Source organism: Aythya ferina (assembly GCF_964211825.1).
Source record: "Aythya ferina genome assembly, chromosome: 8".
Taxonomy (NCBI): Eukaryota; Metazoa; Chordata; class Aves; order Anseriformes; family Anatidae; genus Aythya; species Aythya ferina.
In genome coordinates, this window is record NC_140304.1 from 27,605,100 (window position 1) to 27,631,444 (window position 26,345).

The window sequence follows — 26,345 nt, forward strand, 5'->3', positions numbered from 1 at the left end:
TGAGTTCAGCATATCCCATCTAAATTTAGTCTGCAATCTCTTTAGGACAGTGACAGTAGTTGCAGAGTCAGAGCTGAGCAGGTCTTATGGATTTGAGCTCCCTTTGTGCTTCCTGATCCTCCGTGGTTCCAAGAGGCAGATGCAGCTTTGGTGTAACTTCAGTAAGTCATAATTCTCAGTTACTACTCCTGGATAATAATCAGTAATAATCCTCAGTAATAATTATGTGCCATGTACAGCAGCTTGGCCCTGGACATGTCCTGATGCAGAGGCCTATGAGAGAGACCTTATTTGAAAAACAAGAGTTCAGGTTAGCAAAGGCTCTTTCACCACCACTGTTTTTTTGTTTGGTTGGTTTGGTTTGGTGTTTTTTTTCTGCTGGAGCCAGGGCAGAAGGTAGGTCTTGCCCAGTGCTCTGGATGTCAGGACCACTGCAAAGGCCCCGTGAGCTGCTGTAGTGCAGGCAGCTGTGATAGCTGCCAGTTGTTCACCGCAGTACCCCAGCAGTTTGTCCAAGGACTTGTTTTTGTGCCATCTGTGTAACCTAAAGAAGTGATTGTACCAAAATTTAAACTGAATTTTCAGCTCCAGGTTTTGAACCTGAATGTCTCTTTGTTTAGACTGCAGCTACCACAGTCACTTGTCAGCAGGGAACAGCAAGGCTACCCAGGGTGGTTTAACCAGGAATGTGTCATGCAACTAATCCTGAGTTGTGATTCCTGCAATGGGATGGCTTTCCTCTGAAAGCACCTGAATGCTGTCGTAAGAGAAACTGGTTGCCTGAGACCTTACACCATGCTAGGGCAGAGTCCTTGGCTTGGTGGTGGGTAAGAACACCTCTGGGTAGGTTTGAATCCAGCTCGTTTCCCTGTTAGGTAATTTGTAGCATAGTGTAAGGGCGTAACCTTCACACATGGGATGTCTGATTTCTCATACCAGCTCTAGGGTGCTGGGTAATCCTGAGCTGGCCATGGCACTTCTCTTTGCGTCTGTCTCCCCATCACTGAAGGGGACATAATGCCCCTCTTTTTGTAATGTCTTGCAGTACCTCTAGATGCAATGGGGTAGCTAAGTACTATACTTCCACAACAAAAACACAGAGAGAAATACACTTTTAGATAAGAGTGAATCTGATTTCTACCTCTCCCTCTTGGGCTGCTCTGGCATTAGTAGTGAGCTGGGTAATCACCCGACTCTCTTCTGTTTGCAGACTGGGGTAAGATAGGTGGTTTCCCAACATAAACACACTTTTTTCTCCTTCCTGAAAACATGGTGTTAATTTTGGTCTGTGGCTTCAGGATGCTGTAATGAAGAAAGGGTAGCAGGCAAATACATTCTGGATCTCTGAATCAGTAAGAATAAGCAGCCAGCTTTGCTTTGTTTTTATTTTTGTTTCAGTAGAAACACGCTTCCCACAATAACTTTTGAAACTTACACGTGGCACAGACAGGGATCAGTTCCAGTTGATATGAGCCTGGAAGAAGAGAGGGAGGAAATAATTGCTTTAGACTTTAGTTCAGCTGGAGTCGAGAGGAAAGAATCAGTGTGGGGATTTTTTTTGGGGGGGTAGGGAGAGGAATACAGCAAGAAGGTCGTGGTCTTGGTGAGGAGAGCTCCTCTGCGGATTTTGTGAAGGTACTGTACAGCATGCTGCAGGGCATTCACAAAACAGGTGGCTTTATTCTAAAAAAAATACAGCACAAAACCTAACTCTGCTGCCAGTGATAAACAGCTGTGTTGCTTTCTTGGAAGTATTGCTGCACTTAGAGCATACCGTGTTATAAACAGCATGTTCCTCTCTTTTTTTACCAAGAGGGGAAAAATAGGAAATGTGAGACTTTGGGCTAAACGTGACCGGAGAGGTTTGAGGGGTGGGGGATAGTTTTTTGGTGTTTAGTACTGTAATATGGGGCTTAGAAAATATAGAAGACATTGGGTAGATTGGGTGTTAATGTCAAATGCTGTGACTTTGCCTCTAAGACTTTTGTCATTTCACAGCCTATCTATCCCAGGTCCCTGAAGATCAGTTAATGTGTTAAAAAAAAAAAATATGGGGGGGAGTTAAAGGGCAAAAAAGATGAAATACAGGAAAAACTGTTGATCTCTCTGTTCCTGGCTAATCTGAAACAGGCCCCCAGGGAGTGGGAGAACATTCCCACCTGGAATTCAGATTTTGTGTTGAATGCAGCTAAAATTCAAGATCTAGTATCAGACAGTGCAGCTCCAGTGTCCTGCAATGAAATGCTAAAGCACACACCGCCTCTGCGTCTGTCAATTCCAGCATGCTTGCTTTTGGCACCTCTCAAAGATCTCACAAACTGTGTTGACAAAAAGCAATGGGAGATTGCTTCTTGCCCAGGTCTTTATATTCGGACTATAGCTGCTTCCTCTTTCCTACTCACATTTTCCCATATGGTGACTTTGGAAAATTCCTCTCTGATTTCGTTGGAAAGTGCAGGAAACTCGTTGGTAGAGGGTTGCCTATTACTCTCTCTAATTCTGCTGCTCACATCTGGAAAGGATCTGGCTTGGAAAGGGGAGACTTGCTCTGAGCTCAGCGCATGTAACTGACATGGCATGAGCTGAGGGAGCCTGTGGGGGCAAGAGAAATGTTCTTCTCCATTCATCTGATCTCTGACAGCAAAGGTGAGTTTCTCAGCACTTTATTTTTTTTAAAAGCTGTATTGCCAGACATCATCCAGCAGCCTGCCTTTCAGCTATAGCTTTCAGAATAGATATCAAATGTAAGCTACAAATTTACTTAACCTGTTGATATTGAAGGAGTGGATGTTTTTTCAAGTGTGCATGTGTCCTGTAAGAAATGTGTGTGGAGAACAACAGATGCAGAGATGAGATATTTTGAACATGAGCCTGCTGTTCTTTGAGGTAGTTGGAATTGCTGAAAACCTACACTAACTCCTGAAACTTCAGTTTACTTTTGGAGACTGTGCCTTTTGGTGCACCCTGCCCCTGGGGCTGTGCTGCAGCAAAGTGCAGAAATCCGTGGTGCCTCTGTCTGAACTCAGAAAGATGCAACCACAGAGAGCCCTGAACTTGCTTTCAGTGTAACTTCAGTCTCTGAGTGGAAGAGTCTGATCCAAACCCCTCTGACAGTGAGGGAAGAGTGCTCTTTTTAGTGGGTTTCGAGCTACCCCTTTAATAAGATTTCTTAATGCTTTGGATCAGGCCCATGGGAATGAATTTAAAAGGAGTGAGTTACTTCAGGCTTTCTTTGAACTAAAAGAAAATCAAACTCATGCCTGGTTTTACTGCCTGCTCTCCAGATGCAAGCAGATGTTTCTGTATCTGAAGTGTCTCCCTGTGGCACCAGAGCAGCATGCCCTTCAAAGGCATTGTAGCAGAATCATACCTATTGATGACAGTAGGGTGAGACTGTCTAGGAAATTCTAGTATATAATGGATGCACTATTTCATGCTATTTTTTTAACATCGTTTTTTGCTATAGATGTGGAAAAATCAGCATGTTGCAAATATATAGAGCCCAATACCAGTCATGATGTAACTGCTATCGAAACGGTGTTGGCATTGTTACAGCAAGGCTGCTCTTGACCTGTATTTAATTTTTTTCTTCAGTTTTGCTTGTAAATATCTGTAACAGTAAGCTGATATATAGGAAAAAAATAACTTTGTTAGAGATCTGATTCATTGTACTTTCTGAGATTATTTTCTCTAAGATTTCTGAAATATTTTCTGAGGTTAGGTCACCAAATGCTAAGGATTTTACTAATCCCTTGTTGGCATGTTCATATGGCCAATTTTGATCTCACTGTTAATATCTAGCTATATTGCCATATAAGGAACACCATCTGATCTCTGGAATGCTTTATAAAGGAGATTAATTTCATTATATTCAGCTTTTACAGATATGGAAGCTGTGGAATAGTGGAGCAGGGGGAAGAGGGATCAAGCAAACAATGTTAAATTCTTAAAATCACCCAGCAAGTTGGTAGCAAAGACCAGGACCAAAACAAACCAAACCCATCCATATCTCAGGCCAGTGCTCTGTCCTCTAGTGCCACCCTTCTCCCATTTCTTCAAGTGTAAGTCAGTGTTTAAAGAAATTATTTAACATTGTGATGACTGGGACTCAGAGCAGGATCTCTCCAATGCTTCCCAAGCACCCAAAGTCTGCGAGAGCCCCTGAGTTCAGCTGGTGCAAAGCGGCAAATCCCAGGGATGCAAACAGAGCTGTGCTGCTCTGACAGGTGCCAGCTGGGCTCTGGTCGGTTCTTGTTTCTCATGCCTGGAGTAGTTCTCTACCTGGAGTGGTAGGAGTATTTATTTCACAAGATCAAAAATCTGTTGTGCTTGTTGTCCTTAAAAGATGAGCCTATTTTCTCATCACTGCTGAATACAAAGGATAGTAGAAGGGGAAAAAAAGGAAAGCCATCCCCGGCTGTTACTGCAAATTGTTGTGTATAAAATCTGAGCAGGGCAACAAACGAGATGGGGGGGGCTGGATGAGGGCCAGCTAGCTGATCTGGTAGATACCCAACTGCTGTTTGCATTATTTTAACCTGCTGCCAGAAAGATAAAAGCTGAGCGTTAGCCAGGCCTCTAAGGGTCGGATCAGCACCGTCCAAAACCAATAGGCAGCCCGTGGTGTTTTCAGTAGCGGGGCGGTTTTGTTCCCCTGTTAGCCAGGGCTCCAGAGCAGCCCCTGAGAGGCGTCCTGGCTGGCGGCTGGGCCAGTTTTCCAGCGCACCTCCTTTCCATCCATTCTCGCTTCCCTGGGCCGGCGTGACCAGCAGCTACACACGAATAACATTGCAAAACCTCCTCTATAAACCTCCGGGATCAGCTGGCGTTTCTCAATATAAAAACACGCAATAAATAACGTGGGCGGGCAGGGGGGCGGCAGCTGGGGACCCACGGGGGGTTTCAGAAGGGACCGGACCCCCCGGGGAAGGCCTCATGGGGCTGACCCCGAGCTCTCTCGGCTTCCAGGGGCGATGCCGGCCGGCGGCCGGGCGCTGCTGGCGCTGGGGCTCCTGGCTCTGGGCTGCGCCGCCGCCACCGCCGCCGATTTCCCCGAGGGCTCCCCCGAGAGGCGGCGCCGACCCCCGGCCCCGGCCCCCGGCTGCCCCCGGGACTGCGGCTGCACCCAGGAGGGCGTCGTGGACTGCGGCGGCATCGACCTGAAGGAGTTCCCGCTGCTGCTGCCCGAGCTCACCAACCACCTCTCGCTGCAGGTACGGGCCCGGCTCCCCCCCGGCCCCCTCAGGAGCCCCGCTCCCCAGCCCCACACAGCCCAGAGAGCGGTGACCCGGTGCTCAGCACAGCCCTTTGGAAAGGCTTGGGCTGTCGCCCAGAGTCAAAGGGGACATTTCACCCTAACTCCACACATCAAAGGAGGAAGAAAGATTGGATTTCTTCCCTCTTTATCCTCTCCCCAGCTCCAAGAGAAGAATTTTTGTCCAAAGCAATATACATATATATATATATATATATATATATATTTTTTTTTTTTTTTTTTCTGGCTAAGGCCTTCAATTCTGAGGTGTCTTTGAAAAGTATGGACTAAACTGCTTCATTAATAAAGTCTTTGGCAGCTCTACTTAGCTAAAGTATTGTAAGCACAGCACACTGGTCCTGACACAGAGCCAACCAGTGGCTCCCAGTGTCCCGTCTCCTCCAAGCCCCCTCCCTGCAGCCTGTGCACGCAGCAAGGAGCGCTTGAAGTGTGGCTGAAATCATCCCTCATGGGCCTAGAAGCAGCACCAGAGGGATGGATGGCCTCAACACAGGGTGACAGCCGGTGCTATGCTTGCTGGGCTGAGTGCAGTGAGGAGATTTTGGGGTCATTTTACCCAGGAAGCTGTAACACCACAACCGCAGCCATTGGTTACACTGTGGAGCCTTCATGTCTTTTCAAGACAAAGGCACGCAATAGGAGACTCAAACTTCAGGTAGGAGCCTGTCCTGGACTGTCCACAACATGCTTTGATGTTAGGGTCCTAGATCCCCATGACCAGCATTTTGGCAGGCATACTTCCCTGCCCTTGCTCTGACACCTCAGGACGTGAGCAGGGCTGGTGTGTGGCAGCGCCGTGGCTGTTCCTCCAAGGTTTGGTCATGGCTCCAGACTTCACAGTGCTTCTTTGGCTCTTAAGCAATTGCTTGTTGTTTACTGCTCCTGTTTGCCAATTCTGATCAATGGTTAAAATGCCGTTTTTGTTCAAAGCTTTCCATCCAAATGCTGTGTAGTTAGAAAAACCGTAATGTAAGCTGGCACCTTCCTCAGCAGATCTGTTCCAGGCATGTGCTAGCCATGGCTCCCACCTCTACTGCCAAAAGCAGAGAAGCTACTTTGAAGCAGCAGCTGTCACTTTCTGTGTATTAGCTTGGCTTCCAGCTCAGTGGGTCCTTGACTTTTTTAGTCCCCTAGATACTAAAATGCTAGAATCACTCATTAATGGTCTAAATGCTAGTAAGCCTGTTAATGAAAATCTGATGGCAGTCGCTTCCGACAGTAAAGTCAGTGAAACTGAACTCAGTTTGACTCTCCCTGCTCATGACAAGTTTGCAATGGGACAAAAATTCTTCATTTTAAAAACAACATTTAAATAACAGAATAAACCTGAAACTCTACAGTGCCAACCTCGTAGCAAATGCTTTGCTGCAGCTACATGTTTGGCTGTGGCAGATGGATTATAAACCTTGCCAGGCATGATTGCACTCTGTGTGCTACCAGTCCATAAGCTAGATATTTACGGAGATGAACACAGAACTTGTTTCAGGCCTTCAAATGCTGCTGGGTTTGGATGTCTTGGTTTTGAGATCCAAGTTTGGCTCATTATGAAGAGAAGGCTGTTGACAGTGATTTGACATGGTGGGTTCATTTCCAAGTTTTACTGGAGTTCATAGTCTGGGTTTTATTGGGATCCTTCTTGGATTACTTTGCTGATGATTAATCCTCTCCTTTTTCTTAGAATAACCAGATAGAGGAAATCTTTCCAGAAGAGCTTGCTCGTCTTCACAGACTAGAAACTCTCAATTTGCAAAACAACAGGCTGACTTCAAAAGGTAAGCCAGAAGAGCCATGAAGTGCACAGAGACAGAGCCTCAGCAACACCAGCTTGTGCAGTGGGCCCAGTGGCAGCTGATAAGGAAGCTGTGAGGAGTGATGGACTCACTTGACTGGAGTGGTTGGCTGTAAGCATCACTCCTTTAGCCATCACACAGATTGTGGAGGCACTTTATCATCTGAAACATAATACTCAGTGTATAAGAATGCAGCCTTACTGAACCAGTGGAGGAGACCTGGCAGCAGCACTATGTACTGTGGCGTGAGATCTTCTCATCCAGGAAACTCCCTCCAGTCCCTCAGGCACATCAGTGCAATGCACTTGAGAACCAGAAATGTCTACATGCTGAATGATTTCCTTCTGACTGACCTCGTTTCTTAATTCACTTGTTTAGTTCAGTCAGTCAATCCAGTTTGGTTCTCATTGAATTAAATATAAATACATATAACATATATTGCAAATATTGCAACTTCTCCCCTTCTAAAAGCATTTTCATTTTTGTAGGCAGGCTTTGTTTGCTAAGCCTAGTGTTTATTAGAGAAACTTGATAACTGGTTGGTGAAGAAAGTAGAAGAATTTGGAGTAAATAATAAGACAGTAGGATATGCAATACAAAGGATGCAATTGTTCTTAACGTGTGTTCAGTTGCTCTGATTTTTCTTACTATTCTTGTTGCAATGATAGCAAACAGCTTTTATTGAGAATGTGGGCACATTATGCATGGGACCCAAACCATATCACTCTTACGTAACACAAGGAGGACTGCTTAATAGATTCAGACCTTGATATTACTACCTTTTGGGTGTGATGTTTCTTTCACAAGCCTCAGTGCAGCTCTAAGTTTTACATAAGTTTTGACATGGGAAATAACTTTGCCTTTGACTTTCAGTTTTCTAAGTGCCAGGTCAAAGTGTTATTTGCATCCTTTCCATCGTGACTGCAGTAGTGCTTGAGTGCTCAGCTGGATGTGGGGTGATTCAGCTGAAAATTAAAAATTATTGGAGGACGATTAGCTCTGAGCTGGATCAACTCTAAGCTGGTTACTGCATAGCTGTACGGGATTGTGGGGAAGCAGCACAAGAGAAGAGTTACAACATGCAGCTACTGGTGTTACTTTGGCAACCTCATGGTCATAGATCAGATTGATCTGATCATTAAACGACCTCAGATTATGTCCTGCCAAGAAAAGTTATCTGCAGATTCATGAAAAAACTACAAAAGAAACTTCTCAGATAGCATGGTTGCTGCAAGCACTGATAATCAGCTGTACAGCAAATCTATGCCAGCTCTGTACGTGACCTCTGTCAGCGGGGTGGGCCACAACCATGTATGCTTATAATTTTTAACAGTCTGCCATTGTTCTTAACAGTCTGTGTTGGCTTGATTTGGTTTGGTTTTTATAAAAAAGCAACAATAGGTCTGAATCAGATTGTATCAGTGCCAATGAACGATATCTAAATCTTCTGTTAAAATATTCTCTGAGAGAGAGAAAAATACCCTCTGGTATTTTCAGTCAGAGAGGCAATAGGGTGCCAGTGTTACTGATCAGAGCTATTCCTGTTTCTAAGGGCTGCCAGAGGAAGCATTTGAGCATCTGGAGAACCTGAATTACCTATACCTGGCAAACAATAAGGTAAGAGGCTCATAAGGCTTTCAGAGTTCTTTTCTAATTGGGCTCTGAAAGTTAAACAAGCAAGTTTTCAATTCTTTTTAAAATAGATATCCTATGGATGTAAAATTGTCCAAAAGTGATATTTTAACAAAGGTTCATTTAAGGTCAAGACAACCAGTTAGAGCCCGAAAAACTTAGAGGCTACACATGCTGGTATATTTTGAATGCTTATTTCTTTGTGCAGTTGGTGGAAGCTTTCCCTTGTGTGTGCAGGGAGATATGGAGAGCCTCTGCACCTATAAATTACCCCTGTATGCAAATAAGCTGTGGGGGAATGGTGTAAAATGCTGCATATCTCAATTGGATGAGGCTGGGTTGAAATACCAGTGAATAAACGCATCCTAGAACCTGTGTATGAGCTCTCAAGATCTGCAAAATACCATCCAGTTTTCTCAGATCCCCATTCGCAGTAGGTTTGTTCAGGGGGGATATCCACACACAAGTGAAACTGAGCAGATAATGAATTTATTCTTTTTGCTGCAGTGGTAGGAGTTGAATTTCTTTTTTAATGGAAAAGATCCCATTTGGAGGATCCAAGGTGATTGTCATGACAGAAGCACATTTTCCTTCCTGCCAAAGCAAGGAAGTGAAATGTCTACTCATATACCCTTACAATACCACCATACCCACCCTTAATGGTGGTTCCCATTATGGCTTTTTCTCTGGTCATCTCCCACAAATATTTGCAAAGAAATGAGATGCCACAGAAAAAAATTAAAAATCAGGCAGAGCTTCTTTCGTCTACAAATACCCTTCCCTTTCTTCCTTTGCTCTCTCTCTACATATCTATATGTGTGTCCATATATACATATTTTTATTATCCTTTTATAATCTGTGACCCTTTGATGTTTCATTTATATACATGTGGCCACACTGAGGTTTCAGTCATGCCAAGACATTTCCAGAATCACTCCATGGATTTCTGTGTGGAGTGATTGAAAATAGAACCCATTCTTTAGTACAGTAACATTGTGTTCTTTTCTCTCTTTCAAGCACCATTTCCATATAACAATCTTGGCAGTTAATAACTCCATAAAGAGGAACAAGCCAGACTGTGACTAATATTCCAGAACTTCGCACTCCAGTTTTCCCTGTGTGACAAAACAAAATGTTTGGTTTTTCTGGCTTCACTGCAGAGAGAAAAGGATCCCAAAAGAAAATGCAACCATCAGCGAATGTCAGAACTAGTTATGGTGAGAAGTTGTGGACCCACAAAAATAACACATTTCTTTATAAATCACAAGCCAGGACAAACCAGATTGGCTTCAAACTGCATCCACTCTGCAGTGGGAAATGATGCAGATCAAGTAACTGTGGTGTCTGGAGGAGAGCAGGGATTTGCTGGTAGTTTGCTCCTTGTTTTATTTAATATTTTTTATGCTTTATCTTCACTTGTGATCCCACCAGATATTATCTTTCATTAAACAAGCTTAGCTAGTTGGAGAAAAAAAATATTGTAATGGACTAAAATCCTGCAATGGCTTATGATTAAAAAGTGCTTTAAGTAAAGAATGGTTGCTGTAGTTTCCTTTAGAATTTTTTATCACACTCATGATATGTATTAATTAAATAGCAGCTACAATAAGCATTGTTAATAACTGAAATCTCTCCCATCAAACTGTAGATCTTGTCCTGAGCTAGTATATTCATCTAGTATACTGAGACAGTATATTAGATGAAGCTGTTCAGTCACCTTTGATTTTGCTGAATTACAACAATCCAGCAGTAATCCTTCAAGCAGTCAACCAGTGGAGATCAATTAGCCTCATGACTAAGTGCTGAAATGCCAAAGCAAAGTCCTAAGCAAGCGAATGCTCTTTTTGGATGAAACTTCTCTTTCTCTTTCCTGTGGTTCTGATGTTTTTCATTTCATATATCTTAGACATTCACTTTGTTTTGTATGAAAGTTATGACCCAATAGACGGTGTTTCAGGAAAAAAGCTTTAATGTGCCACTGTGTATGAAAGTGATTAAGTTTATTTCCTGTGTCTGTTATCTCAGAATTATGTTGTGGTAGAGACTTAGTTCTGTCAGCCCTTCCTAATCAGAGCTGAGTGTCTTTATGCACTTCCATGAGATCGTATCTCCCAGGTCAGGAGGTGAGAGACTACCAACAAAGTCAAGGGCAGTGCCGTGGCAACAGTGGTATTACACAAACACCTCTTATTTCCACTGCTTAGGTACTATCTGTACATATAGATAGGAGGGACTGAGAGATCTTTCCACTTGTGTTTGCGATCATTAACTACTTAAGACAGTTTAAGGATTGCACAGATGAGGATTAGAAATAGTATATAATGTACTTTCACCCTTTAAAAAAATACAACTGTATTTTGAGTCCAGTAAGTTACAAGTTCATGGCTATACACATCAATACACACTTGACAAACTAGCACAGAGGTTTTACTTTAGGTAAATACATAGTATAAGTGTTGCGTTAGATCTTCAGTAAAGTGTCTGTTCTCTCATACATTATTCATCTTCCAAATAGTTCTGTTCTTACACTATTATTAACAACCGATTGCTCTTTCACGTAACAGTGCTGTGAGGAAGAAGCTTTACAAATTCAAATAATTTCAAGCTAGAAGGTACATTCCTACCAGTTCCCAGAGTTTTCAGTCATGATCTCAAAGCCCTAGAGGACAAAAAATACAGTGTCTCCTTAGAAAAGAGTCCTTCAGAGTATACATAAAATATTTTATCAGTTGTCTCACTGCTGCTATAGTTAATATATGTAACCACAGTGGTAGCACGTGCCTACTGCAATTCAGTAGTCTTCTGTTTATGTACTGAAGGATCATATCTAGCACAGCATCATGTTGAGAATTTGTTTCCCAGGGAATTTGTTTTCCATCTTGATGCAGAAGTCTGCTGGGTTCATGCTTTCCACAAAATTGTCCTTCTGTATTTGGTTTCTGATGCATCACTTCATCAGAACAAGGTACCCCCATACAATAGATCTTTGCTTTGAAGTTCCATTTGATATCCCATCATTGAACTCGGAAACATCCCTGCCCTTTGGGAACCTGTGTCCTTTGTTGAAGAGATCATTGTAAATGCACACAGTACTGGAACAAACACACGAAGTGACACTTCCTCTCGCAACCAACATACTTTCATTTGGGAGTAAACAGTAGGCCAGTGTGAGGTGGGTTGGATTTTTTTGGCACAGCAGACTGAGGAATAATGAACAATAACAAGCAATGCATTTGCTTTCAGAATAATAACTTCTTGACTTCTTCCACCAAAAAGAGGCAGGATTCTTCCAACCAAAACAAATATTCACATATCTTGGAGCAAAAGTCTGTCTCCTTCCTGGAGAGATTAGTGAGTGAGGACAATTTGTTTTTGTTCATACAATCTGCATTCTGTTTCATTTACTTTTGCCTGTTCAGAGAAAATAAATTTGCAAGTGTTTTGTTGATGGCTTTATACTTGGTCAAAACATTTGTTGCATTTAATTGGAATTGCCCCATATATTTCTTTTTCAGCTAACGGTGGCTCCAAAATTCCTCCCGAATACCTTGATCAGTGCAGATTTTGCAGCCAATTATCTCACTAAGATATATGGACTCACATTTGGACAGAAACCAAACTTGAGGTAAGGGATCAGAAAGTGAAACAAGAATAGTGTGCTGCTGCTGCTTGGAGGTAGCTGGTGAGTTAAAGAAACAATCTGGCTAAGCCATTTTATTGCCTGCTCATACTTTTTTGAAAGAAGCTGACTACTTGTTAATTTCACCATCAAGGATCAAATAACCTCTCAGACAAATACATTCCGAGGTCTTTTACTAGCTGCCAGACACTTTTGCATAGATAAAAAATTATTTGTCTCCATTTTGGCTATGCTTCAATTTAAAAGGAAGAGCTTCAGTTTCTCAAAATGGGGATTTATGGCTAGAAATTGCCAGATATTTATAATCCATTCATTAAAAAGAAGAGTCACACTGAATGTACAGTACTCAATACAGTTGAGTGTAACTCAACTATGTTGAACTTAAGCATAGTTACCTTCCTCTGGTGTCTGAGGTCCCTCTGCTAGTTTCAGGTTGTGATTTTCTCAGCTGGATACAGTGCAACACATTAGTCCATCTCAAATCCATCTGTGTGTAGACACATCTCCTGTGAGATACAGTCTTTTCCAAAGGCCTTTTGGGTAGCCTCTTTATATGGACACTACAGTGTCTAAATCCTGCAGAGACATCTCAGGCTCCTTTGGTAGCAATTTATGAATCCAAGTTTGGAAACACTTAATAATCGCTGACCCAGTTGAGCTCCAAGAGCCCAATCATGTGATGAATTGAGGAACTCTCAGTTCCCTCTGATTTCACTGAGAGCAGAAACTACTCTGCTTATTAGGCCTTCAGTCTCATAGGCTCTTGGTAGCTGAAAAGGCAGAATTGGACACTGATTTCTGGCAATATCTCATCATAAAAGAAGCAGGATTTATATGTGTTCTTCCTAAATTTGAGTTACATAAGGTGCCATATTCCGATTTTATATTAAAATACTTGCACTTCTTCTGAAGCGATTTTTACAAACTCTCCCACACCAGTATTCATTTTAATCAGAATGATAACTCATTGATTTCTGAAATTGCTGATATCACATTCTAATTCAGTTGTTTCATTTGGTTTATTTGCTCCCAGCGGAGTTCATGGTCTCGCACTGATTATTTGGAAAACAGCATTTTCTGAAAGGCAAATATTTGTAAGTTAAAAGTACACCTGACCATGAAGGGTGAGCTCTATTTTCATGTGACTCTGGACCTCCTGGAGTGTGTGATCACACTATTGTGTTTCCATTCTGAGCCTTTCCTTCCTTTCAGAAAGATGTTGCCAAGTTCTCTGGAACTGGTAGAGAGTCCAAGTCCACTTTTACACTGTGCTCTTTTTTGCAGCTTTAATCTGTCTCCATGATTTTAGCTGCCTGCTGCATCGCAGGGTACACGCAGGGAATGAAGGGGTAATAGTGATCAGTAAAGTCCTGTAATTTCTTTTGTTAAAAAGAAGTGAAATTATTTTATTTAGCAGTTAAACCAGTAATAACTTCATAGTTACTTCATAACTTTGTAGTAACTTCAGTTGCTTTATACAGAATTGCAACCCGTGCAAGGAAGATTAAATCTTTTTGTTTGTTTGTTTTAACCTGATTGGGGAAACTCTTTGGTGAATATTAAAGTTTAAATGCAAGAAAATAAGAAACTCTCTTTTTCTAGATCCCAAAGGGTCATTAGAAAATCAAAACTTCTACAGATAAAAGTTTTAACCCTCTCGAGTAAACCCACAACACTGATGTGTTTTGTCCCTCTTAGCCAAGTACAAAGCTAGATCCAAATGACAGAACTGATATTTAGATTTCAAAGCATTGTGCAATCCCAGATTTGCATTCTGTTACTTGTTAAGAAGGTGAGGCTGCTTATGAAATTCATATTCACATCCAGGTTTGGAATTAAATAGACCTACATTTTGGAGAGTATTTGGACTAAGCATTTGGTTGTGCATTTGGTTATGCCTCCCTAAATTAAAGGGCATGCTTTGAAAACAACTCTAATTATCTCAAGGAAAGGAGAATAGACTGAACCACAATTTTTCAACAGCTTTCTCTCGGTAAAACAAACAAAAATAGGTCTAAGTGTCGTTTATCTATCTTCTTCTTCTGGCAGATCTGTGTACCTTCATAACAACAAACTTTCAGATGCTGGGTTACCCGATAGCATGTTCAATGGCTCTGATAATGTGGAGATACTCATCATGTCCAGCAATTTCCTGAAATATGTTCCAAAGAATCTCCCTCCAGCCTTATACAAATTGCATTTAAAGGTAACGACACCAAGCTTCCGTATTCCTTTACAGTTGTGACAAAAGTACTGTGTTTGTATGGGATTCAAACTGCACAGCCAAGTGATTTCAGTTCACTTGAACACATTCCCAGGCCCACTGTAAGTCTTGTAGCTATCTCCTTACTTTTTTCTAAGTAATAGTGTGTTTTTGCAAAACATGAAAATGCTCACAGGGGATAAAAGTGCTTTTCAGTGTTTTCAGGAGAATGAAAGGCAAATACCCATGTGGTAGCACTGTTGGACCCTGCTTGAGTATAATCATATTAATGCCTGGTAGTACAAGAAGGTAGATAGATCATTCTTCATGGCCATTCACTAATTGGCCTACTGGTTAAGTTTGCCACTGACGATGGTGTTTTTCCTGACAGCTGCTTACCCCCTAGATGTTGGCTTTGCTCACTAATTCCTATCACATAGACTGCTGTTCCCTATCATCAGTGATTTTTGTTTGCTACCGAACTGGCAATTCAGTCAACACAGAGAAAGTTTGGATCGGTGATTCTTCACTGCTACAACTTCTCCATCAGTAGTGTAACAGCAGAAGTTGTGGTATTATCTACTCTCCAGCATTTTTAATTCCATGTCATCTGATTTCAATAAAAACATTTCATGATGTCTGTGCTAAAGTTCTTAGCTTTTTTAGCAATGGGAGAGCTGCAGTGGTGGGGAATCCTGGTTCCGTTTGTTTCTCGTGTTGACAGCTCCTTGGACGTGTGTAGACTGAAGTCTGTTATCAGCCCCTGGTCTTATGCAGTTCTGTGTTGCCTCCAAGCTTTCTTTTCCCTTGAAGATTTCACTGCTAAATCCCATTAAAGTCTTCTAGAAAATGGGCTTCTGTAGCTTGAAGAAGGCAAAGGGTCTGATCCTTTAAATTTCTTGAAATTCTCTGCAAAGTGTGAAGTTACTAAACCCCTGGGTTTTATTGGCTTTTTTAATAACTGTTATCTTCCAAGGGAAGGCTCAACTTTGAAGACTCTTAGAACTTTTATACTTCCCTGCTGTTGCCAACTGTGTTAAGGGCAGAGAAGTGGGAGAGAGAATCAGGCATTTTGTTTTAAAGTGCACTGCCTGTCAATAGTGACATTAAAATTGATGTTTTGAATGGGGAAAAAAACAAAAACAAAAACAAAAACATAACATTGAGAAATGGGAAATAGCAAATAGTGGGCCAAAACTGATTAAAAGTACTGTAGGTGTGACAGGTCTTTCCTTTTCTTTCGCTGTTCATTGAGATACCCAGCTGAATCAGTCTGTGGTGGTATCCACTTTATATTAGTTGGGACGTGTATCTCATTTAGCCTGCCAATCATATTATTGCATATACCTTAACAATGGAAAGTTTAACATTCAGAGTTTTATATATCCTTTTATAATTCCTACTGTACCTGTATGGAATTCCTAAATGGAATTTAGTTTTATATTTTGTTCATATCTGCCTGCTGGCTACTCCAAAGCCACACTAAGCAATAATTATTTTGGAAGGAGTAATTATTTTGGAATGTACATTGCAGAAATACTAAAAGAATGTCTGGTTCACAGCTTCCAACCAAGCATTAGTTGCCTAAATTACATTGTAGATTTTCACATAGGTGCAAGGACTACGAATACAAAATAATTCCTCCTGGGGTCCCAAATTCTAACTCAACCTAAAAATTCCATGGGAAATCAATAAAAAGAAGTTGTAATATTTTAAGCTATTATTTGTATGTATTTCTTAGGCAGAATTATAACATCCCCTGAAACAACTCATGTCTGCCTGGTATTAGCTGAGTAGAACTCGAATGTCTCATGTTGTTTCATGCTAAATAATGTGCTATGTGTTTCTGGTGACTCTAGAACAACAAGCTAGAGAAGATTCCCAAAGGAGCCTTCAGTGAACTTACAGGCCTGAGGGAGTTGTATTTACAGAATAATTACTTGACTAATGAAGGAATGGACAACGAAACTTTCTGGTGAGAATCACATCTGTAGGTTGAACCTGTGTTTGTGAATGTCTGCCTCGTCTAGTATAGTAGTTCATCTACTTAAAAGTACATTTATTAAAAACGGCACTATGTTATGCATTTCTCTGCTAGCTCTAGATGAAAAGGTGTAGATTTAGATGCTGCCATTGAAAAGCAAAGGTTGTGGTGAGCAGTGTGAATTCACACTCCAGAGTACTTGTATACGAAAAATAAAACACTGCACATCAGACTGCACCACTCCTGATGGCCACAGACCCAATCATGTGAGGTGCTATCTGCTGTCTGAGAACAGGCAACCCAGAGCGATGGTGCAGGCTGGTCTCTGTTCTTCCAAACAAGTCAGAAGTGAGGCTACTCAAAACTTCTCAGTATCAAGGGCAGTTAACTGGAAGTTAAGGCCAGACATTCATCTTTGTTAAACCACTTCTGTGTTTCTGTGACCCGAAATCAGCAGCCACAGATACACAGTTGTGAATTCATCTGGCACAGCTGTACCCCAGTGCAGAGAGACTGCTGGAGTAAGAGGGGATGTAATGGTGCTGCTCAATAGCCAGATGGCTGCAAAAGCTTTTCTAGAAACTGGTGCGACTGAAAAAGCCTTTGGCTGTCCTAAATTTAGCCTGGGACTTAGCGCTTCAAAATGTTAACCTTTGTCTCTGCTTGCACTGAGTGCTGCCCTTGTTTTACCTGAAAATCCAGGCCTGCCTATAGCTTGGTGTGAGTTATGTAAACTTTTCTGATCTCCAGCAATGAAAAATTTCTTTCCTTTTCCACATCCCACTCCCAGAAACCTCCTGTAGTATTTTACTTTAGCTCTGTTGTGTCACCCTTCAGGTAATGTTGGGCGTATCATTTCTGTTAAGATTTCGATGAACAGAGTACAGTGGCTACACCTAAGGCACCAGTCACAGTCAGCAGAGGGGGTGGATATTATGCTGCTGTTGTGATATTAACTGTACAGCACAGCATAATCCTGTTGGAGATGTACCCAACTGGGGAGGCATTACAACTTGCAGCAGTGAAGTGCTTTACCCAGAAAGTGTATTTGTTCATTCAGAACATACTTGGATAGCTCTGAACAACAGCGTAGTAACCAGTGAGTAATGTCTGCAATGCATTAGTTCTTGTATTTCCTGAAAACTTTCTAGTCATCTGCAGCGGGTTATGTAGTGCCATGCAGATTAGTCTCTTCATAGGAGCTTCTCAGTCCTGGCATATAATACCACTGATCCACATCCAGTTGGTGTAAGTGGCTGGTCTGAGGATTTATTTTAGCTTCAACTGAGTCCATGGAATCCAGATTCAGTAGCTTACACAAAGCAGATCTAGCCCTGACTCACTTCCATAATGCTGGAGGGTCAGGAGAAGTTCAGTATCTTAGTCTAGGACACTGAATTAGCATTTCTACTTTCCATAAGAGCAATATTTCATCATCTCAAAAGCAGGCTTGCTTTTCAGTTTAAATATACAGTTTCAGAGACAAAAATACTCTTACTTGGACTACATTTCTGTGAAATTGAGAGCTAAATTATGTTTTAATGGTGATCCCATTGCAGCTTTTTTGTGAGGCACTGAAATTGTTCACATTGCTATTTGTACTGGCAAATGAGAGAACATTAGACTGCAAAACTGATCTCAGGTCTCGTCCAGGTGGCAGGGTTTGGGTGTTTGTGTAGTCTAGCAAGGTTCTCTGCTAGTTTGGCCATGGAGCAATGACAGTGCCTAGTCCTTAATGGCAGTGTGGGAGCTCCCTGTTTTGCTGTCTCCATCAGTCATTTTATGAGACAAAAAAGGGCAGTAACAGGAGAGCTGTGCCGGGGAGAAAGACTCTCAAGCACAATTGTAAAGACTGTAAAATCCTAGGGGAAGTTGATTATCATTTCACCTTGCAGAATCTAAACAGAGAGTGTTTTCTTTCCTGCTTTCCCAAGGAAACTGTCTAGTCTCGAATATCTGGATTTGTCCAGCAATAACCTCTCACAAATCCCAAGTGGTTTACCTCGAAACATCGTCCTCCTTCACCTGGAGAAGAATGCAATTAAGGTGATTGGCAGAGATGTCTTGACCCAAATTAAGAACCTTGAGTACCTTCTGCTCCACAATAACAAACTAAAAGCCCGAGGTATTCACCCATTAGCCTTTCAGGGCTTAAAGAAACTGCACACTGTCCACCTGTACAACAACATGCTGGAAAGGATTCCCAGTGGTCTGCCCCGACGAGTGAAAACCCTTATGATCCTTCATAACCAGATCTCTGAGATTAACAGGAATGACTTTGCTACCACTTACTTCCTTGAAGAGCTGAACCTGAGCTACAACAAGCTCAAAAGCCCCCAGATCCATCGGGAGGCCTTCCGTAAATTGAGGCAACTAAAGTCCTTGGATCTTTCTGGAAATCATCTCAGCACAGTGCCTTTTGGCTTCCCAAAGAACTTGCAGATTCTGAAACTGAAGGAAAATGAGATAAGCATCATTCCAAAAGGGACTTTGTCTGGGATGACAAAACTGCGGGAACTGTATTTGAGCAACAATAAACTGAAAGTCAATTCCATTTATTCAAGAGCATGGAGAGAACTCAGCAGTCTCCAGGTAGAAACATCACCTTCTCTAATTGTGTTAGTAATGCTGATGTCCTCATCTGTCTGCCTAAGCCAATTTATGTAGCACCAGTACTAGCTTTGCTTGGTACTCATGTTTTAGGCTTGCATTGTAAGTGCTGCATGCTCTGTTTGTAGCAGTAGAAATGGTGTGCTGTTGTGCCAGAGGTAAGTACCTCCCACTGCTGACCAAAGTGGTGGTCTGCCATGTACTGCTAATTCTGGGAAATGTGAAGACATTTTTGTTTCTGAACCCTAACAGTGTCCTGTATATTCAGCTAAACATTAACAAATGTTGTCATTAAAACTGAAAGTATGTGTTTCAAATAACTTGTATCCCAAAAGATCTAAAATCAGCACTGAAGAGAGAGCAGAAGGAAGGAATGCATAAACAAAAACACTCTTAATACTCAAAGCCCCCACATCAGCTTATAGGCAGTCAGGCCAAGCTGCAGGATTTAGCAGCTCAGCTGGCTAAGGCACCTGGATAGCAGTTAGGAGGTCTGGATTCAATCAGCAGTCTTGTCATTTGCTTAATTGTTGGAGAAAGTTAAACACAAACCATAAGGCAGGCAGGAACAATCACATTTGCGCTGTGCAAAATGACCTTTCAAAATTGTTACACTGGCTAAAGGATTTGTCTGCATTTCCTTTTAGGCAGCAGCCTGTGTCCTGCAGTAAGAGGTTTTACCTGTGTCATATGGCAGCCATCGAGGGTGCATATGGGTAGGGCACTGTACAAGCAAACTTTGTACATCTGAGAGCAAAGCAGGGATAAAGAATGTGGAGTATATGTCCTGCTGGTCCCCAGTGTGTTTTCAGACATTCCAGGCATTTATCTGTGTGAACATTGCTCTTTTTGTTGTCTCTGGAAATAAATGAGCATGATTTTCAGGTAACGTAAATGAGCAGTGCAGGAACAGTATCTGTAGCGCTGTTGGTTTGCATCAGCCATAGATTTGGTTGGTGACTTTAGTGATACATTTTGCATTTGTTTGGTGCCTCGGTGATGTGTGTGTGCATGCGTGTGTGTGCAAATATATCTGAGATGGAATGTAGTTTGGAAGGAAGCTGGTGATGAGAATTACAGACACTGGAAATGTTTCACTGCAGTAGCTTGATGAAATGTAGCCATTGTTACCTGCCTTTTTTCAAACCTCCCAAACAAAAATGGGTCATTAGGCAGCTATAGCTACTGGTTGGAATTACAAAATTTCAAGTTTGACTTTCTTGAAAGGCCTGATTCATTGCAGTTTCATGATACTTTTATGCTGTGGTCACTCCCCTGTAGTCACTGTCAAGCCAGAGCAATGTATTGCTGAATGAAACATGGGCCCTTCAGCTGTACATACCCCACAGTAAACACTGTTCATTTTAAACAACGTTAAGGTAGTAGCACATATTGCTAGACTAATGGCCATTTTTGGCTGTGGCTTTTTCTTAAACAGTCTTAATACTTGTTAGATATTTCCATAGTAGTATAAATGAATCTGATTTTTTAACATTGAGGGCTTAACTCTGCACTTGGCTAATGAGTTAGTGCACTGGAGATTGGACAGATAACAATCCCATAAGATCCTGATTGTGCAAGTACTTAGCATGCAGTGCAGTCCACACTGTTTCCATGGAAATCACTGAAGACTATCTATTTGCAATTGCAAAGCTAGGCATTTGCATAATTGTTTGCCAGACTGGGATTATGTGGAGAATAAAAACACCGAAATCACAACAATCATCTGCAGAACTGTAGCTCTGGAAAATGTGTAACTAGTATGTTGGCTTGGTGCTATGAAAATGCTACAATACAGGATAACAAAACACTTATTTTGATCCATTTCCTTGCTTAAGCTCATCTAAGAAAGTATCACAGACTTTAGTCCTGAATGTCTTTGTTCATTGATCTATGTGAGAATATTTTCAGGTGTTTTTATGTGTAAATTTATCTAATGTAACCTTAGCTAGGGAAGCATTTGCAATAACAGCTTCCAAAGAATATTCTCAAGCATATCTGAAACCCAGTCTGTTTTAACTCGCTGTAAATAGTCATGGGCTAAAGTTTGGGGACAGACATAAGGAAATGTTCAGCTGCGTAACAAAACAACATGGTATGGCATGTGAAAGCATGACGTTGAATAGTAATGTAAGAGAGCAGAATTGTCACGGCCACACTTACCTTGACGAGAATTAGTAGTAGATTAAATCAGTTTATGCTACAGTTAATATCATTTCAGTTTTCCAGCATGAAATCAAACTCAATCTTTGTGCATGGCTGACAATTTACAATTTCCACTCTACACACAGCATTTGTTGTTTTCCTGACCTCACCAGAAGGTAAAGGTGCTGAAGCAGACTCACCAAAGTACCATCTGAAAAATAAAGCATGCTTCCAGATGAATTTCAAACCCAAATTGTGGATAAGCTTTGCATAAACATCTTATTTCTGTGCTGCTACCATACTAATTTTTTTGTAAATGCACATATGCATGCATTATATCCTTGTGTATGTATGTATATATGCACATAAAAGCAGTGGATAAAGTTTTAAAGGAGAGCAGTATGTGTATATAGCCAACCTTTAAAAGCTCTTTTGTTGTTAAGCTCACTCCTCTTTTTGAATTGCTGCTAATATTTACGTTCAATTATTTATTTAACCCTTGTTGTCTCTTCCTTTCAGTCACTAGACATGGCTGGCAACCAGTTGCTTTCTATTCCATCAGGCCTGCCAGAATCTCTAGAATATTTGTATCTTCAGAACAACAAGATCACAACCATTTCAGAGAATGCTTTTGAATCCACACCCAAAATAAAGGGAATTTACCTCAGGTAGGGTCAAGTTTCTACTTCAATGTGCAAGGTTTTTCTTCTTTATCCACTTCATAATTGCTTAGTTTTCAGAAAGTATTTAAAATACTAACTTTCTAAATAAGCATTTTTGTTTTGTAGAAATGTGATGAAGCTATGTTAATCTGCTCAGAAAAGACATAGGTACACATAACATGCCTTTTCTCTTGACATTGTCCATGCCTTATTAGAATGGATTAGGCACCTTAGAAATTCTGGGAAATTAATGTTTAACAACACTATGTCGTATTCCAATATTTAGCTGTGAACTAAAAGTTTACAGTCCAGTTATAGGACTTCAGCATTGCCTTTGTCTGTTAGCCCTGGATTTTGGTACTGTACAAAAAAAAATCTGTCATGGGGCTTCTATGACTAATCTTGACGTGCACATTTCTTTGATAGTTTTGTTAGAAACAGATGACAACGTAATCAACTGTCACAAATGTGGCAGTTATGTAACTAAGTTTAGAAAGCTTTTCTGTTTTTTGCTTTTTTTTTTTTTTCCTACTCTGTCATTTGGATGCAGACCTTGTTTATTAAATTGTGTTTTATGGGTGGCAGATACTGACCTTTTTTACACATAAGGTAAAGTCACAATGAAGTAGCTGATTTAAGCAGAGTTACTAAGGATTTAAACCACAAGAAGTGAAGCCCGAATCTGGCACAGTAATATATTCAGTTTTAATGTAACAACATACTATTGAAGATATTGCTTAGAAGTAAAATACTAAATCTTCCAGAATATGCGATTAAGCTGATCCCATGTTCAGGAATGCCTGCTGTCCAACATTAAATATGGCCTTGTTTTGTCTGTGTGGAACAATACTGCCCTACAGTTCTGAATCATACCTTTTTGGATGAATGATTCCATACCAAGCAAATAAAATTAAAATGTCTGGTGTAAATTAGAGCAGTCTGTCTATTCAGCTGCTCATATTTATGAGATTTTTGTGAATGCTTGGATGCAAACCAGAAACCACATACCACATTCTATATTCCTGTATAAAGAGAAAAAAAGAAATTTGCAGAACAGTTTTGCTGACATATTTAGGAGGCAACTCCACCCACGTTAAGCTGTATTTCTTAATGGGAGGCAATTAATCCATGTAATAGTGTGAAACAATAATATACATCTGGAATATTAGACAGAATACAATTTTAAGCATGTTCAAGAGTAAGGAACGAAGCAGGAAATCTGATGGGTTCTGAAACTTCGTATTATTTTATTTACATTCTTAGAAACCAAAATAACATGAAAAATTATTGTATGTTGCCATGTTTCTAAAGAGATACTTTGTGCCAGTATTTCATGTATTGTGGGAGAAGAATTAAACTGTCAAGGGATGACATGGAATCTCATAGAAAAGCGAGTTGCACTTTGAAATATTGGCAATGGAGCAGATGCCTTTCCTGTCTGGGAAGGAGAAAACAGAGCGCCAAGAGAAAGAATTTGTGGGGGAGGAATTTCAATATGATTTTTTTTTCCTTGTAGAATACCTTTATAGAGGGGGGAACAGGGGCTGGGTAGAGAAAAGTAGGAGTTTTTTTGAGAGTGTGACCAGTGAACTAGAGATCAGTGGGAGATACTTAATGTTTCCCAGTATTTTCCTGCAGGGTCCTTTGCAATGATATGCAGTGCTGTCAACAAGCTTTGCTCAGTCACTTTGCTTGCTTGCTTGCTAATCTGTACCTGCTTTCCCTTTCTTTTTATGGCCAGAGGAGTCAGTACTCTGCAACCTAATGTGTCCAGAGTTGGGGGGGAGGGGGGAACAAAAAGTGAGGGGTCTGGAGGGGGGAAGATTGATTTTGAGCTTCAACTTTTTATTGTCAGCCAGAACCTTTGTACACTGTTCAGACACTTGAAAGATAATCATCTTTCCCTATTCCTCATTTCAAAATTCAGTTCTGCATGAGGAGAAATCAACACTAGCATTTTTGGCGGTTCTGCTTTCTTTACAAGGGCTGGCATCTCTGAAGTGCTGTTGTGGGTCAGAGTAAAGTCATAGTAACTCTGCAGAAAGATTTTCTTGTAGTCTCCTTTCATTTCTGTGTTGGATATAAAAATGGGCTTATTTTAACAGTAAGGTCTTTTGTTTGTTTGTTTAAAGGTTTAATAAGATTGCAGTTGGAGCACTGAAGGAGAATCTCTTCCAAAGCCTAAAGTACTTACAAGTACTGGATATTGAAGGCAACCTTGAATTCAGCAACACTTCAAAGAATAAGGATGACTCAGAAGAGGAAATGGAAGATGAGGAAGAAAACTGAGATAAAATGTGAACTCACACAAGTACATCATGTTGGAGGTAACAATTGAAGTTTAGTTAAATCAGAGAGTGCAGTTCTTACACTCTCACTAGATATTTCCCCTCTGTAAATAATTCCAATTACAAATACAATTGAAACATAACAAGTAGATGTCTGAGCCCTAGATTCAAAGACTTGCTAAAACATGACCAGGAATTGCAGAATTAAAAAAGATTAAAAATACTTTTTTCTTTTTTTTTTTTTTTTTTAATTGAAACAGGCAGTATACGCCTTTACTTTGTCAGATGCAGTGGACTTTTCATAATGCCTCCGGCTTAGAGCCACAGCAGAGACAGTAGATAAATATGGAAGATAAATATGAGGTCATTATTTACCAGTTCTGTTTTTTTGTTTGTTTGTTTGTTTTTTTTAAGAAAGGTGTTTGATGATATTTTTAAGTAACCAGTTCAAAAGTAAAACAAAGAACAAACTCCAGTTTACTGATGCAGAAGACCACGTGAGCTGAAAGTGGATTAAAAAAAATCAGACAAATTAAAGGGAGGTAGTCCCAGCAGTAACTTGTAAACATGGCATTAAGATGCAACCTCTGTCTCGGGCAATCTCTAAACCACTGACCGCTGAAGTGGGTTGGAAGATAATACTGTACTTGAAATATTTCTTATGGAGAGTATATCCACTTCAGGTCACTTTTGGAAATGTTATGAAGAACTGGACTGACTCTTGGTCCAGGTTAGCCATGCCTAAGTTCTTAGAACAACCTATGCTTTTGCTACTGATAAGTCTTGACAAGGGTTCATTGCTCACTTTACCCAGATTCACTGAAAAGCCTCTTGCCAGATACAGGTAATAATTGCTGCTGACTTTGATTCCAGACTGGTGATACTAAAATCTCAGCATTCCACAACCAGTCTGACCAGCCACTTGAACCTCTTTTCTTTTAAAATGCAGAGGAAAAGATGAAAGGAAAATTATATTTTAAAAGTATGTATTTTTATTCCATAAGAATATGTATCTGTTTTATGCATATCTTAAGCCTTTTATATTCAAAAGGGATGATGAGGTTCAAGACACAGCCCTCTACTTTTGGAGAGCTAAACACCAAGACTTTGAAAGAAATGTTTAGTTTTGTCCCAAATCACATTTTGTCATGGGAAATGGCACAAGGAATTGCTAGGAATAGTGCTAATTCACTGAAATGATGAAGGAGGTTGGAAAGGACAGAAGTTACTTGGAAAGTTAAACATTAGACCTTCAGGCTATGCTGTGTCAAATCTTTGTGGGAAAATAAATAATTATGTTTAAAAACTTAGAGTATATATAACTTCTTTATCAGCACATTGCCGGTTTGGTTTGGGGCATGTGCAACTTGTCAGCAGGCACTAAATTTAGCCTATTCTGTATTCTGTTATGTAACTTATTTTGTTTTTCTGATGTTTTGCAGGAAAGCATATGGAAAATTACATATATGTCTATGTGTATATATCTATATAGATATATAGAGAACACTTAGCAAAACGTGCAATGAATTACGCAGAAACTGTTATGGCACTGGGCCAGGCTTATGGAAGACAGTGTGTTACAGTGCCTTATTCAGGGAGAGACCCTGAATGCCTTTCCAAAGCTTCCAAATCATCTTATACAAGACCCAGGATCATAAGGGATTGCTCTGGAACTCACAAAAGCTGGCTTTTGTTTCTTCTGTTTTTCTTCCTTCACTGTTTCCATCTGTAATAACAATATGGGACTGTTTTGAACACATGCCTTCAAATGCTGTTTTTGTCACTGCATTTTAAGTGAACCATGTATATGCTTCTTTTCTTTTCTGCCACCCCAAAGAAGCTGTTGTTGATCAGGCAAGATGAGTATTTGCAGTAGTTTCATGTGTGGAGCAGTATATGAGGCATTTGGGTCATCAAGCAGCAATAATATGTCTGGATTAAACTATTCCTCTGTTAGAACAATGTGTATATTTGGATGAGAAAAACAAATTAAGGCTGGATCCCAAAATATTTTATCTCTACTGCCAAAGCCTGCAGTATATGCCTGTTTTAGAAAGGTTTTAAAATAAAACAATTGCTCTTGTGAATATATATAAAAAACTATGTCTACCTTCCA

General features: G+C 40.7%; 1 protein-coding gene across 6 annotated transcripts; it reads left to right on the top strand.

Moving 5' to 3' along the window:
• On the top strand, positions 1-26,345 carry PODN (podocan). 6 transcript variants are annotated; one of them, XM_084528434.1, is made up of 12 exons: positions 1-1,635; positions 2,131-2,646; positions 4,969-5,213; positions 6,954-7,047; positions 8,618-8,682; positions 12,213-12,322; positions 14,387-14,543; positions 16,400-16,515; positions 18,459-19,116; positions 21,799-21,947; positions 24,074-24,268; positions 25,672-26,345. In XM_084528434.1, exons 2-11 carry the CDS (start codon positions 2,610-2,612, stop codon positions 24,228-24,230), a joined length of 1,788 nt encoding a protein of 595 aa, XP_084384560.1. In that variant the 5' UTR covers positions 1-1,635; positions 2,131-2,609; the 3' UTR covers positions 24,231-24,268; positions 25,672-26,345. The 6 variants fall into 6 exon arrangements, with proteins under 6 accessions (XP_084384560.1, XP_084384561.1, XP_084384562.1 ...); XM_084528435.1 differs by having other exon boundaries at positions 2,360-2,646; XM_084528436.1 differs by having other exon boundaries at positions 2,454-2,646.